Genomic DNA, 14811 nt, shown 5'->3' on the forward strand with positions numbered 1-14811 from the left:
AAAATAGTTAATTTAATATTAGGGGTATTATATCAAGTAATGTTTAAACAGAAACCAAGGAAATCCTGGTATCACATAGCTGGTGAACATAAAGTGGTATTTATTTATACAAACATATTGTCAAGTTGCTCTAAATCTTAAAAAAGAAATAGTTATGTTGTCATATAAAATGCGAAAATCTAAAGTGAATTTCAAGATTTCATTTTTAGTTCATAAGAATTAGTGAAGTAAAATTTCTTGCCACCAACACAGAAAAGTGAGAAATCAGCATGAGAATATGTAAAAAAACATTAGTTTCTACCTTGGAAAAGGCAAGATGTCTATTTCTTTAAAATGTTCCACTGATAGGAATTCCTATAAAAACATTCAACTTCTCTTTTCAAAAAGACGTCTTGAAGACCCACACAGCTTCACCCCCTGGCAACTAAATTTAGAACACACGAGATAAGCTCCCCATACAGAATACTTTTGCATTTGAAAACAGGTGATCCACATTCTGATAAAGAGCAAAAGACAAGTGCTTTATTATGAGAACTGTTCAAGTAAAATTTCAGTGTGCACCAGTGAAAGTGAATCAAGATTCGCATCAATTTTTTTTTGAATGAACACTAGGTTAAAAAGGGGCTACACAGTTTTTTTTTTCCAAACACCATCCTTTGCTAAGGCAAAAATACACTTCATTTTAGAACAGAACTGTTACAGAAGAAAGCTACATCACAGTACAGTACAGAAGGTAAAATTCACCCTAGTCTGGAGGCCATCATGGAATGGCACATCACCTACACTTAGAGCTTTCCAATGTAGGTCAGATTACAGTATTTATCACAGCTTTATTTCTCTTTAAACTGATAAAATTTGAATACCCACTTTCTATTTCTCAGGAGTGTGCAGATGGGGCCCATATGTTGATATTACAGTAATTACAACATTAAATAACATTGCACAGTCAACCTCCAAGGCTAATTCAGTATAAAATAACAAGTATTAAAATGTACCTTTACTAGTGGTTTTACATCGCATGTATCACTAATTAGGAAAGAAAAGTAGGCAAATGCCCAATTACAAAGCTGTACATTATAGGCATAATGATGTGGAATAAATACAAGAAATCTGGCAAAATATTAAAAACAAACAGGTTACGTGGGAACAAACTCAACAATCACAGAAGCATAAATCAATAATATACGTTATAAATAGTGTGTTTTGCTCAAAAGTCTCTTAAGTACTCACAGATATTACTGTGTCGAGGTGGATGAAGAGGATGGGAGGAGAATGAGGCAAATGTTCCCAATGCCAGTTAATTCCTGAGGTGGCATTATTTCTTAACTGATGCATTGATCAACACTGTAAAGATGAGTTTGTGCTATGAAACAGTCCCAATATTATTCTATTTCCGCAATTTCATTGCGGTGTTCAGAAGGCAGCAAATCTAAGTGACAGTTTACATTATACTAGCCAGATGAAGTATTGAATCTTTTTAATTTTGCTGCTATGATTAGCAGTGGGCCAGAAAACACTTTAAAGTTTTAAAGAAATTGGACGTAGGTTTAACTTTTTTTCCCAGTGCTTCTTAGTTAGCTCAAGGCAAAGCTATTACTATTTTCATGTACTTTATTTTAAAAACTCTAAGTGCCAACACTGTAAACATTTTGTATCTTCCCAAGGATAAGAGCAAAGAGAAGCAGGAATAATTCTATGCATTATAAAGCTGACCTATTTATCAGCTTCTGGATTAAATTTAAATATGATTTTAAAATAATTTTTAAAAGTCCATGCTACAATTGTAAAGACTATTTTTGTGCACTTTTAATTCTGGACACAATTTTCAAAATTGCATGATGGAGATAAGAATTTAAAAAACCCACCAGAATGTAAATAACAGGGAAGAACATTTTCAACTCAAAGCATCAAACGTACATTTATGTGCAGAAATCCGGACAACTATACAAGTTTTTAAGCAATCATCTGTTTTATTATACAACTCTATGAACAGAAAATGAACAGAAGTACACAATATACTTACCTGTACATGTGAACCTACTTTTTTAGCTACAGATATTTCTTATAGTTCATACTGACTTCAATTTTACAGTTCATAACTATGTATAACCTTATTGCATTAAGGGCGAATTCTACATGGGGAGATTGACAGGCCAATCACATTAGGCATTACCAGTACATTCAAAAACTGTACCTCAGATATGGATGTATCTTCCCTGATCCTGTAAATTTGAGTTTCCTTACAGCTTAAGCTCATTTGCTATTTTAGATGCAATGTTCTTAAAGGCAATAGATGTCCCAGATATTCGCTTGAAGCGGACCCCATTAAGTGACAGCCGGGGCAGCTTGCAGACTTCCATCTCCCACTGCACGAGGCTATCCTGTCTAGCATCTCCATGGACACAGAAAAGCAAAAACCTTTCCTTTTGTTCATAATCACAGTTATTGGCATCTAACACTTTCCGGATTTCTCTCATCATGTCATTGGGGTCCATTGAACTAGTGGTCTTCATGCTCCACGTGAATCGCAGAGACCGTGGCTTGGAGTCTTTACCCTCTTCCTTGTCTCTTTCTTTTGGTTCCCCTGATGTACTTCTGGAGGAAGAGGGCACAGGGAAAGAACGAAAACAAAAATTCCATTCAGCAAAGAAATCAAGACACACATAAGGTCTAAGTGGTCATAATTCAGTGCCTACTAACACTACCCAATTTGCAGACTGCCTTCAGGTAGACACAAAGATTTATGCCATCTTGCTGTTACAAAAACAGACCGCAGGAGCCATCTGTCTTGACTTTTTTTTAATACCTTCAATCTAAAATAGCATATTTCCTTAAATATATTTGTGGGAAATGAGTTTGTAGCTGGAAGTGAAGAACTTAATACTTTTCAGTTCTTTCCATATTTCTCTGTGTGAGTTTGCAAAAGCAGATTCTCCACCTTCTGTACATTTACACAGAGATCACCAGCAGTCTGCTTATGAATACACATTTTTGAAATACAGAGAAAATTTTCCTTGTCTCTACCTGCTTTGGGTAGAAGGACTGAGAACAAGGACAGTGGTAACGGCTCCAGGGGGATTTTAGCCCTGACACTGCTGAGCAAGAACGCTGTCCTGCAATGAGGTGAGCTGTCAGGTCACAGCGCCGCGGGAGCGTAGACATCGGTCCTCTAACGGTCTCAACATTTTGCTAAAGACACCCTTAAAATAGTCTGCAGGCTCCACACGACCTACACTCCCACTCCTACCCCAGCCTCTCCTCTCCTGTTATCTTCCTCCTTGCACACTTCTCTCAGGACACACTGGCCTCCATACTATTCCTTGAACATACGGGGCATTTTCTTGCCTGAAGGGTTTTGCACACGCTGGTCCCTCTGCCAGGAATGCTTTTCCCTCAGACAGCTGCATGACTAACTCCCTTAATTCTTTCAAATCTCTGCTCCTTTCTTCATGAGGTCCGCCCTGACCACCCTACTGCACCCCGACTCCTACCCTGGCCTGGCCAACCCGCTTCCCCTGATCTATTCGTTACGCCACAGCACGTATCACATTCTAATGTACTAGTGAACACATTTATTTATTCTTTATTGTCTGACTCTACCATGAGATTGTAAATTCCAGGAGGATGAGGACTACTGTCTGTTCTGTTCACTGACCCATCTCAGGTCTCTAGAACTGTGCTGGGCACACAGTAGATGATTAACACATGTTTGTTAAATGAAAGCAACTCAACTGAATTTTTCTTATTGTAGGTCTCCCATAAATAATATAGAGCCAGAAAACCTATTTCCAATAATCACAGAAAAGTAAAATTAATAGATTATTTATGATTCAGAAGACCCTGTAATTAAATTTGTTAAGCAATTATCTAAATACAGATGCTGCAATTTTAACTTGTAACCTATCTCATTTATATGTGATTTAAAGAAGAAATGAGGGGGCTACCCCATGGCCGAGTGGTTAAATTTGCATGCTCTGCTTCAGTGGCCTAGGGTTCACCAGTTTAGATCCTGGGTGCAGACCTATACAACACTCATTAGGCCAGGCTGTGGTGGCATTCCACATAGAAGAACTAGAACGACTTGTAACTAGGATATACAACTATGTACTGGGGCTTTGGGAGAAAAAAACACGAGGAAGATTGGCAACAGATGTTAGCTCAGGGCCAATCTTCCTCACCAAAAGAAAAAGGAGAAGAAGAAATGATATACTTTGAAAGGAGTTTATAATCTTCTATATATTTTATTATCCATACATACATTTTCTATCAATGTGATATAATGTACATTCATGTCTACATTTATATATGTGCTTCCCTCTGCATTCCTAGGTATCTAAGTCCCCAAAGCTCTGCAAACTATGCAAGCTTGAGAAAATATGAAAGGGAATAAGTAGAGAAAATAAATTTCCAAAGACTATTAAATAAGCGTGGAAAGTATTTATTTCACTGTCTTCTCTATTATTCTCTCTTTGATCACTGCATCTAAGCCTCTTTGGGGGTCCAGATCCAAGCAGTCATTTACCAGGACCACATGTACACCTCAGGTTATGGAATCAGCCTGCTAGGGCTGGAAGGGACCCAAGAGGTCACCTGATCCAACACTCATTTTAAAAACAGAACTGATGGCTAGGAAACTTAAATTACTTTTCAGAGGTCATAGAGCTAATGAGTTGAGAAGTGAAGACTGGAAATCAGGTGTTTTATTCCAGGTCTGGTTTCCTTCAGTCCCACCAAGGGAACCTGGTGACCTTAGGATGACAGATACATACAAGATGCTTTTCTACGTGTTTCTCAAAGGCATAGCCACTGGAAATGTTAACTGTAGAAAGTTCCTGGAAATGCCGATATGAACAGTAACAGCAAACATTTATTGAGCATTACTAGGGGCCAGGAATTGTTCCAAGAGCCTAACAGGTATTATATACTCATTCACCCCTCAAAGCAATCCTAGGAGGGAGAATGAGGAAATGGGGGCACGAGGAGTTAAAGGGACTTTGCTGAAGTCACACACAGCCAGGGAAGTGGTAGAACAGCTCCCACCCCCACGGTCTGGCTTGAGCGCCTGTGCCTTTTTCCATCACACCTGACATGTCCCTGAAAGGACAGGGCCTCATTAGAACGGGTTCCCCACCTATGCTCCTTACTGTTTCTTCATCCGTAAAATGGATACTTTTCACCTGGTTGCAGTAAGGATTAAACGACCAGCAAGCAAGTACCTGATAGACAATAGGTATTCGACAAGTGTGTTCAAAAGCGAAAAAAGAAAAGAAAACCCAACAACGACCAAACAAAAGGGACATGCAGCCATGTTAAAAGGACAGAATGCATGCAGATTAACTGCAATATCAGCGGCCACTTGTGACACTACACACATTATTAAATGTCTCTGAGGGAAATTCAGCAAGATGCGGGCTGAAAAGTGATGACTAAGTGAGAGAGGGGCTGAAAACAAAGTCCTTCAAGTGCATTTAGTAGGTGGAAGAACGTGAAATACCTCTGTCCTGCCTCCTTTGTGATGCAGGTCCCTAACTCAATAAAGGGGCGTTTCAACTCTTATGACTAAACATAAATAAATGCACAACAGTTTGGAAAAAAGACTACATAGGGATGCTCAATAAGGTTTTTCCAAAACTCATTATGTTTTATAGTTCAAATAATTTTAAAAAGTAGAAATTAAACTGAGGCTTGCATTCAGCTGGTCAAAAATAACTCCTGAATGCAGCTGGGGCATTTGCCCTACGGAGGACTGCTCATCGAGCTTCTCTGATTCAGACCGGGTCCCTTAATGCTGGTGTACACTCAAAATGATGTGATGCCTTCGTTTCTTAAATTTCCCATTTCTAAATATGAACAGCAGGACTAACATGTCATTAATGTGGTCCCCAGAGCAGCAGCGTCAGTGCCTCACCCCAGGGCCCCAGCACAAACCCTGGGGTGGGGCCCAGCCATCTGTTTCACCAAGCCCTCCACTGATTCCGACTGTGCTCGAGTCTGAGACCCATCACCAGAACGAATGCACAACCGGTATGAAATGTTCAAAAATCAGAGTTTTAAAATGTGGTCCACCACTGAATACTCCCCTAAAATACATTACTAATATCAAATCTTCCTACATATTTGGTTAGCTCAGAGTTCTGTGCTATCTAATTTTAGTTACATCCCTTTACTGAGAAAAGGATCAGTACATTTTAATCTATTAATTCTTCTGCTAAGACATACTTTATAGGACAGAAAGGATACTTCTCTACAAAGCATACAATTCAAAATGTTTAGGAAACACAAACATAAAGTTAATTAACTTACACTTCATTAAATGCTAGGCAACATTAGAAAAACCCATCCCAACATCAAACTTTAAAACGCACATACTATCTAGCGATTAGCTCTAGTCATGTTTGTTAGGTGCTGTAAGTATTTCGAAAGCGCGTTTCCGGACACGGGGCCTGGCAGCGAAGTATTAACAGTGGCTCCTCACCTTGAGGTGTCGGTTCTGCCACTGGCTTCGCCTTCACTTGGATCCCTCAAAACAAAGTGGAGGTTGAGATTTAATGATAAGAGTAAAAAATATATCAAGAAAACCTACATCTAAAATGATTTCAAAATTAACTTGTTGAGCAAACTTCTAGCATGACAGTTTTCTATTACCAGTCAGTCTAACACTATTTCTCTTGTTTTCATCACGACCACACAACTATCATTTATTGAGCGTCTACTGGGTATTGTCATAGAGGAGATGCTAGGTGACAGTTTAGGATTTTTTTTTTACATTATCTTCCAATTCCCAGCCACAATTTTAAAGTCATAATTTATCTTTTGGTTTAGTTTAGTTCAGTCTCAAGTTAAAACTATTTAATAATTATCAACAGCAAGATTCAACTTCATATTTGTTATTACACATAATTCTAGTAGCCGCTCAATTTACAAAGCACATAAATTAACCTTCTAGTTAGAAATAACGCTCAACACATAAACAAATATTTCTAAAAATCCAAACTTTAAATAAGCAATAACTTATTTCAGAAGTTAGGCTAATAATTCATGCACATGATAAAATATTGCAGCAAACCAACAGCCTACCAAAGCAGGTGAGTCTTTTAAAAACATGAATTCAATCTTAAACAGAAATATTGATCTTACCTCAATATCCACCTGTGAAATAAAACCAGGAAAACTCTACTAATTGTCCTTTTGTTGAATGTAATTAATATTTTTTAAGTCTACCAAAATTTTAACTACTTTGTCATTTTCAAAGGTAATTAAATATCTACACAGGAGTATCAAGTTATAAACCAGTTTAAATATATTAAGAGATGCCCAGTGATACAGCAAAATACTATTAGACAGCTTGGAAAAATCACCAACTCGAACTCTTAAGTGAATGTTTTTACCATTCCAGAAACGTTTATATTACAGTCATGTGTCACTTAGTGACGGGGATACATTGTGAGAAATGCATCGTCAGGCGATTTTGTCATCATGTGAACACCATAGAGTGTACTTACGCAAACCTAGATGGTGCAGCCTGCTACACACCCAGGTGAACACGCCTGTATGATGCTAATCTCATGGGACCACAGCTGCATATGTGCGGGTGCATCATTGACCGAAACATTGTTATGTGGCACATGGCCACTTTCCTCACCAAATTAATAAAACTCACTCATACGCTACGCTCTAAAACTTTAACTCATGGTTAAAACATGAATGCCTTATGCTTCTCAGGGTCTTTAACTATAGGCCTTTCCTGATAAACATGCTGTGCAAAAACCATCTTCCTATCTGAATTAAAAAGGATTAAGAAGATGTATTTTCACATTTAAATGGGGTTTCTTAAATTTCTCTTTTTAATAACTGGCATTTTCATTGGCAAGTATAATAAAAATTCAACGCCATCTATACGAATCTATTTTCATTATAGCACACTGAAATAAACAAAACATTCTTTGAGCAGGCTCCAAGTGGAGCGTACATTTCTGTTTACGCGGAGATGAACTGACACACACTGAAGGGCAGTCCATCAGCTGGGCCAGCAAGATAGTAATGCTGTTGATTCCCGCTGCTAAGATAAAATTCCGCATGTCTCACTGGAGTTTTCTCACCTGTTTATGTTTTGCCTTATAAATCTCTGTTAGCAGACCTCTCTTCCACTGCTGCTGAACTTTGAGCATCAGGAATGAAACAGCCCTTGGACCTACTGCCCCTGCTACAATCGCTGAAACAGCACCTGACTCATCACATTGTTCCCCATACCCTGTTCCTGCCTGGACGCCACTGGAACACCGATTGAAGAACTCCTGCTGCTGGCAGTGGTTCTAAATAGTCCAGTAAGTGAGCTATAAGGGGCCACGGTGGGAGGTAGCTGGGGAAACGGAAGGCACAGGTGGCTGTCCGAGCACGTGCAGTGTAGCATTGCTCTCCAATACTTAAAACTTAAAAAGAGCCACGTATCTTACATAGAGCCATATACAGTCAATTAAAATAATGAGGTTATCCCCTGTATAAGAGTGACCCATGGTTAGAAAATCCTAAGGCTTGATATAACCTCCAGTTTATTCAGTAGTTATACTGAACTTAGCCAAAGCATATGGTTCTAAACGCTATTCAAGTGACTTTTGAAATAGTATGTCTACATCCTCCCTTGATAGATGATTGTAGTATAAATTGCTTTCCTAGAACCAGAGAATAACTCTCTTGTGTGGTTATTTCAGTGTACAGCATTCTTACTGGCCGAGGAGAGCTACTAGCTGGCTTCCTCTTTGTAATAATGGTTTTCAAATACATGAAAAATTAACTCTGAGCTATTCTTTATCCTTCCTTTCTTCAACCCCAAATCCTTTACTTTTTCCCCTATAAAATCCTATTTTTCATCCTTTTAAGCATTGAGCAGCACATCAGCTTAGTTGGTCCCAAAGTCTGTGCGTTGTCTTGGCAATCAAGTTAGACTCAAAGTCAGTCCCGCCCCTGAGCATGCCCAGTTCCAGTGCTGGTCACACGGGGGTGTCAGCGTCATTTCTTCATGCTTTGGACACAGTGAAGTGAGAAAGGCAAAGGGAACAGAGAGAAAGGCAGGCTTGACCCCAGGATGGACTTAAGAAGAAGAGACAAGTGGGAAGGACTGATAACCTGAGAACTGAGTTGAGAAGATTAAATGAAAAGGCTGGAATATATCCTGAACACAGAGAAATACTCTGGTTTATCTCCAAGCCTCCAACCATCCCAAAAGTTCAATAGGCTGCAAGTGCAGAGAGATCAACTGCATCCAGGCTGTCAGCTGCTAAAGAACTCGGCAGGTTCACTCCTGGACTGAGACACGGCTCTTCCTCCCGCACTGAATCGTCTGTGGCGCAGGCCCCATAGAGCCCAAGCTCAAGCTACCAGATGCGACATCAGGGGAGACCTCACGCACTGCAGTGAACACAAGCCTATCTGTAAAGCCCAAGCTGTTCGTTCACAAGGTGACAAGTGACCTCGGAGGATAAGTGTGATTTTTTTTTTCTTCTCTAACCAAATCCAGAATTAATTAAAATATGTTAAAAATGAAGACATTAAAAACACTACCAAATTGCTGACAAAAGCCAGCAAACCACCTCCTCCTTCCCTCCTTCTCCCCCTGCCCCCAAAATCCTCCACTGACTGACACTATTCAAAGTTCAACACGAGCACAGGGCCCCGTGTGGCTGGTGTGGAAGCAGCCAGGGGAGGAGTGAGCGAAGAGGAGGTCAGAACAGAAACGGGCAGCCAGGCCATGTGGGGCCTCGGAGGCCACTGTGAGGGCTCTGAATTATACCCTGAGCAAGATGGAAGCAAGTCGAGGGCTTTAAACTGAGGACTTACATTGTTGAACACAGAATAGAGGACAACGGCAGAAGCTACAAGACCTGTTAGGAGTTGGAAGATGAGCAGTGGTTTAGATCATGAAGGCAGCAGTGGGAGGATGGAGGCAGTTAAACTCGGGAAATACTGTGGAGGCAGAGCCAACACAACCTGCTAACGGAACTGCTGTGTGGTATGAGAAAAGGAGCAGTCCAGGATAACCCAGTGCTCGCAGACCCAGCGACCAGAAGGATGGCGTCGCCATTACCAAAAATGGTGAACAGGGCAGGACAGGTTTCAGGAAGAGGATTGCGAGTTGAATTTCGGACACGTTCTGTTTGAGAGTCTATTATTATTATGCATCCAAGTGGAGAGGCTGAGCAGACAACTGGATATGTGGGTCTGCAGTTCGGAGGAGAGATCTCAGCTAAAGATACAGATGTGGGAGTTGTTAACGTTAAGATGGAATTTAATGTCACGGGTCTGAATGAGATCACCAAGAGAGTGAGCATAACCAGAGAAAAGAATGTGTCCAAAGACTGAGCCCTGGGGCAGTCTGACATTTCAGGGTCGGGGGGGAGAGGCAAGGGAACCTAAAAAGAATGAGCAAAGGAGCCTGAGAAGGGACAGCTAGTTTGAGAGGCAGGAGGAAAACCAGAAGACAAGTGAGGAAAATGTTTCAACCATGTGGAATGTTGCAAGATGAGAAGTTGCTCCCAGGAAGGGAGGGGCAATGTCAGTCCCATTTACTGCCCTATCAACAGCACCAGTAGAGTATCTAGCACACAGTAGGTCTTCACATACTTGGTAAATGACTATATGACAATCCTTTATCCTAACCTCCCAACAGACTATCTCGATGGCACTTCCTTGCTCTGACATTCTGTCCTGACTTCTTGTCCAGTGCTCTTCACTATGTTCCCGCTAAATCTAAATTTTTATTGCAAAGTAAAGTGAAATATTTTATTCTGCACAATGCTTAATGCACAATTAGTAATCAAGCATTAAACTCAAAGCCTATTCTCCTTCACTTTAAAATTAATCCTGGCTTACCCACGAGAAAGTACTGGCTAAAAACGGCTTTAAATAGCCAAGTTCCAACAGCAGAAACTACTGATAATCCAACCAGCACCCTACAGATGGGCGGGCAGCAAGCACCACTGCCTGACTGTCATGCTGACCCTGTGGTGGGCTTTTAGATCTTTCTCTAACAAAGTGCCATGCTGCATGGTAACTACCCAAATGGTACAGAATCAGTGACTGACATTGCTTTTCAGGATTTAAAGTTTTAAATTCAGCTATGTGATCCTGGGCAAACTGACCCAGGAACTGAGTCCATAAATGGCTCCATGAAAAGGCAGGAGACTCAAGCTGCTACTTCTCTTCCTCACAGCCACTCTTTGAAATCCTAGGAACACTAATAATATTGAAAATTAACTATTTAATTAATGTTTTTTAAAAGCAAGTCTAATAATTTCTTATCTACCACTTAGGGCTCTACTCAAATAACTATATGGCAGGGAGCCTTAACTCTCCCCTAGTCAGAGACAACTGTGCCTTCCTCTGGACTCCTCCAGCACGGTGCCCACATCTCCTCGCACCACACATTCTGTTTTACATCTCGGCGAGTTGTTCACAGGTCTGCTTCTCTCAGGACTGTCCGAATCTGGAGGGCAGATGTGCCGTCTTCTGCATCTCTGGATCCTGCTCGGCACCTAGCACAGTGCTCTGGACATAAGGGGCTTTAGTAGGCATTTCCTAGGACCTACTAATAGGTGAAATTGACATCCACCTGCGGTGTGTTCGGCAACCTGTATAATCAATGTGTGCTGTACATTTACATTTACTTTTTAGAAAAAGGTACAATTTTATGCTTTTATTAGAAGTTTACTATACTACTGTATTCATTTTGTGTTAACTGTGTTTTGAGGTTAAGATTTTACGATGTTAAATTATATAAGTAATCTTTGTGACTCCAGTATATAGGCTTTTTACAAGGAAGAAAAATAAGGTAAACTATATTTTTTAAAAAAGGTAAACTATTATTAGCGAGCAATTTAAAATATTCTTAAGAAATATTATTTAAAGGATAAATGTAAACTCATTTAATTCCTTTTTCTTAATCAAGGCTTTTATGTAGGGGATAACTTTTTTGTTAAAACACATTTTTGAAGTCAAGGTTTGCTCTTTCCACTCTATTTTACAGAATTTTAAAATTCTCATTTTGTCCATTTTTTTTTTTTTCTCTGTCTTAAAGAGTTTTTCTTCACACTTCTGTAAAGACCAGTTCTAATGAAATGTCATGAAACTATTTGGGAAAATCAATATAAAGATTAAAGAATAAAAGCAAGCCTTCTTTATAATTCCTAGAGGAAACAAAACACCACAGTGCACTGGTACTGACCTGCGAACAAATTTGGATGTTATTTTGCTTATGATGCCAGTTGACGTGCCCCTTCTGGCATGTGCAAATGCACCCGTTTCATGGGAGGGGGAAGCAGGTGGCCCGTTATAAGCAGCGCTGCGTCGCTCCCGGAGCTGTTCCCCATGGAAAGTGCTTCGGCTTGAACTCCCCCGGGGAAAACGGGTTCTGTCTGGAGTGGTGGCACTAATACTGTGGGCAGATGGGGAAGCAGCAGGCACTCTCTGGGTCGTACTGTGGGGACAAATTAAGATATATTATTCAGAAGAAGGAGAGGGAGAAATTTCACTCATGCTTTTAAAACCCAGAAAAAAATTGCTATGGCTACTTTTATTCGGCCCTATTTTATCTGTTCACATTAGAGACACGATGCACGAGTTAACTGTATTTACCATATCATCATACACAGAGGGATAAAACTTCAGTTTGAAACTAAATGGCTTTTATAAAAATTTCGTTACTGAAGATTAAGAAATTACTGAAACAGGGACACAGAGATAACTACTCTTCAGTGTCAGACACCAGAGGGACTGCATACACGTTTTTACTATTCTCTTAAGCTATTCAGCAACGTGGAACACGAGTTTTATTGTTTGTGAAAAAGCATTTGAATAGAATCATTTCCTCTTTATAATTTAGGTTTCACTGGTAGCACAATGCTACAGGACACCACAAATATGATTAACAAATCTAATGATCAAAGACGTACCTGAACTTGAGAAATCCTAACATAGACAAATACTAGAAAAATAGTCACATAATTTTATACGTGAAAAGGGTCTTTGAGATCGTCTGTTTCATTGGCAGGGAAATTAAAAGGCCAGTTTTATTAAGAACCAGAAACTGGGAGGTGCTAGGATGATTGCCCAAGTCTCAACTCCCAGTCTCACATTTTTTTGTTTTTAGATCATAAAAAACTCAATTTACCTAAATGATAAATTAGGCAGCAATACTTTACAGATGAATTTAAAATAAAATCCTTGAAGATTCCTCTAGAAAGTGATTTAAATTATAAGCAACATTTTTGAAAACAGCTAGCAGATGTAGTAAATTGATGTTACAATCCAACTTCTCCTCTGCCACAAACACCGAACCTTTTCAGAAAGCTCTTAATATGATAGTGCCCGTCATGTATTTTCATACGGTGATATATTTTTAAAAAGTCTTAACAGCAAAAGGAAATGCAACCAGCACTTTACCCAGGCCGGTAAGCTTCAGAGCTGTCTTTAATGGTTGGCAGTGTAACTTTAATAGGATGACCAGAAGCAGACATGGACTTCTGGTGGCGGGGTCGTGCCGAGGGGACAGCAGAAGCCACAGCAGAGCCTGCAGAAGATATGCTACTCGCGGACATCTCCGTAAGGCTTCCAACATGAAACAGTTGAGAAGACCATGGAAAAGTAAAAAAAGAGAAAAGTTGCAGTTCACTAAAATTTAAGAATCAGATTTTTAAAAGTCTAAATTGACTAACACCTTTCATGACTAAAACACTTAAAAGAAATTAACATTAGTGGCACTATTAGTGACTAACCAAATAATATTCTGGTTAAAAATGTACAGGGTGAATTTTCCACCCCCTCCCATGGAAAAGATCTCACACACACTTGCTCTATAAATATGTGTCAACCTGACAAGGTATGGAATCATTCTTATGGATAAAGTAATTATGACTGGAGACATTTTTCACTTTCTAAAAATCAGTTTGGTGTCATGTGTTGCTGTGGTTCATTGTCCATTATACAATAAGAATTCACAATTATAACAATAATGCTGTCTCTGGAGCCAGCCCCGGTGGCCTAGTGGTTAAGTTTGGCATACTCTCCTTCGGCAGCCCAGGTTCAGTTCCCAGGAGTGGACCTACCCCACTCGTCTGTCAGTGGCCAGGCTGTGGTGGTGGCTCACATACAAAAAAAGGAAGATTGGCAGCAGATGCTAGCTCAGGGTGAATCTTGTTCAGAAAAAAAAAATCTATCTCTGGAAACCTCATTTTCAGCTCATATCATTAATCAATAGGTTAACTGCTACAGATTAAAGGAGCTATAGATTAGGACTTAGTACAGGAAACATATAAGTCAGAAATCAATTCCCAAGTATTTTTCTAGCCTAAAGGCTCTTATTCTAAAGGAAGATACATTTACCTCCTGTGCCTTATAATAACACTTACATGATATCTATTAATTAAGAGGAAACAAATATAAGAATGGTCTGCCCAGACTACTGAAATGACCAGGGATGGAACTAAGAATAGAATCTTATTAGAATAAGATTCCTGTCCTTTGGTACTATACTGATGTGTAGGTCTTACAACTCACGGTGAAAAGCTAAATTTTTTAAATAATAAAAATAATGTGATTTATCATTATTTAAAATAAAACACTTTGAGAACTGCCTGGTTCTCAATGATCAGTTGAGATGACCACATTCCCGTAGAGGAAGGAAAATAAAGCCATCACTGTGTGGATACAATAATGACTTGATGGGAAGAGGAGATGGAAGGAGGTGAGAAGGAAGCAGCAGGTATATAAGAGAATAAGATTCAAATTATGAAGATCAGATTAGGACAGTATGAGCTGCTT

At 39.6% G+C, this 14811-nt stretch overlaps 1 protein-coding gene across 2 annotated transcripts in view; it reads right to left on the minus strand.

Annotated features, from left to right (window-relative positions):
• Positions 1-500: 500 nt before the first annotated feature.
• The window catches only part of MARK1 (microtubule affinity regulating kinase 1), a 117771-nt gene continuing 103460 nt past the window's right edge, over positions 501-14811 (minus strand). Inside the window, exons 15-18 of one of the 2 annotated variants that reach the window (XM_044762753.2) lie at positions 13435-13599; positions 12218-12469; positions 6476-6520; positions 501-2595 (exon numbers count right to left, since the gene is read on the minus strand). In XM_044762753.2, the coding sequence (XP_044618688.1) occupies positions 2241-2595; positions 6476-6520; positions 12218-12469; positions 13435-13599 (817 nt within the window). In that variant the 3' untranslated portion in view covers positions 501-2240. The remainder of the gene's footprint in view (positions 2596-6475; positions 6521-12217; positions 12470-13434; positions 13600-14811) is intronic. The other variant, XM_044762754.2, reaches the window with a different exon arrangement.

The sequence above is a fragment of the Equus asinus genome, chromosome 30, assembly GCF_041296235.1.
Source record: "Equus asinus isolate D_3611 breed Donkey chromosome 30, EquAss-T2T_v2, whole genome shotgun sequence".
In the NCBI taxonomy this organism is placed as follows: domain Eukaryota; kingdom Metazoa; phylum Chordata; class Mammalia; order Perissodactyla; family Equidae; genus Equus; species Equus asinus.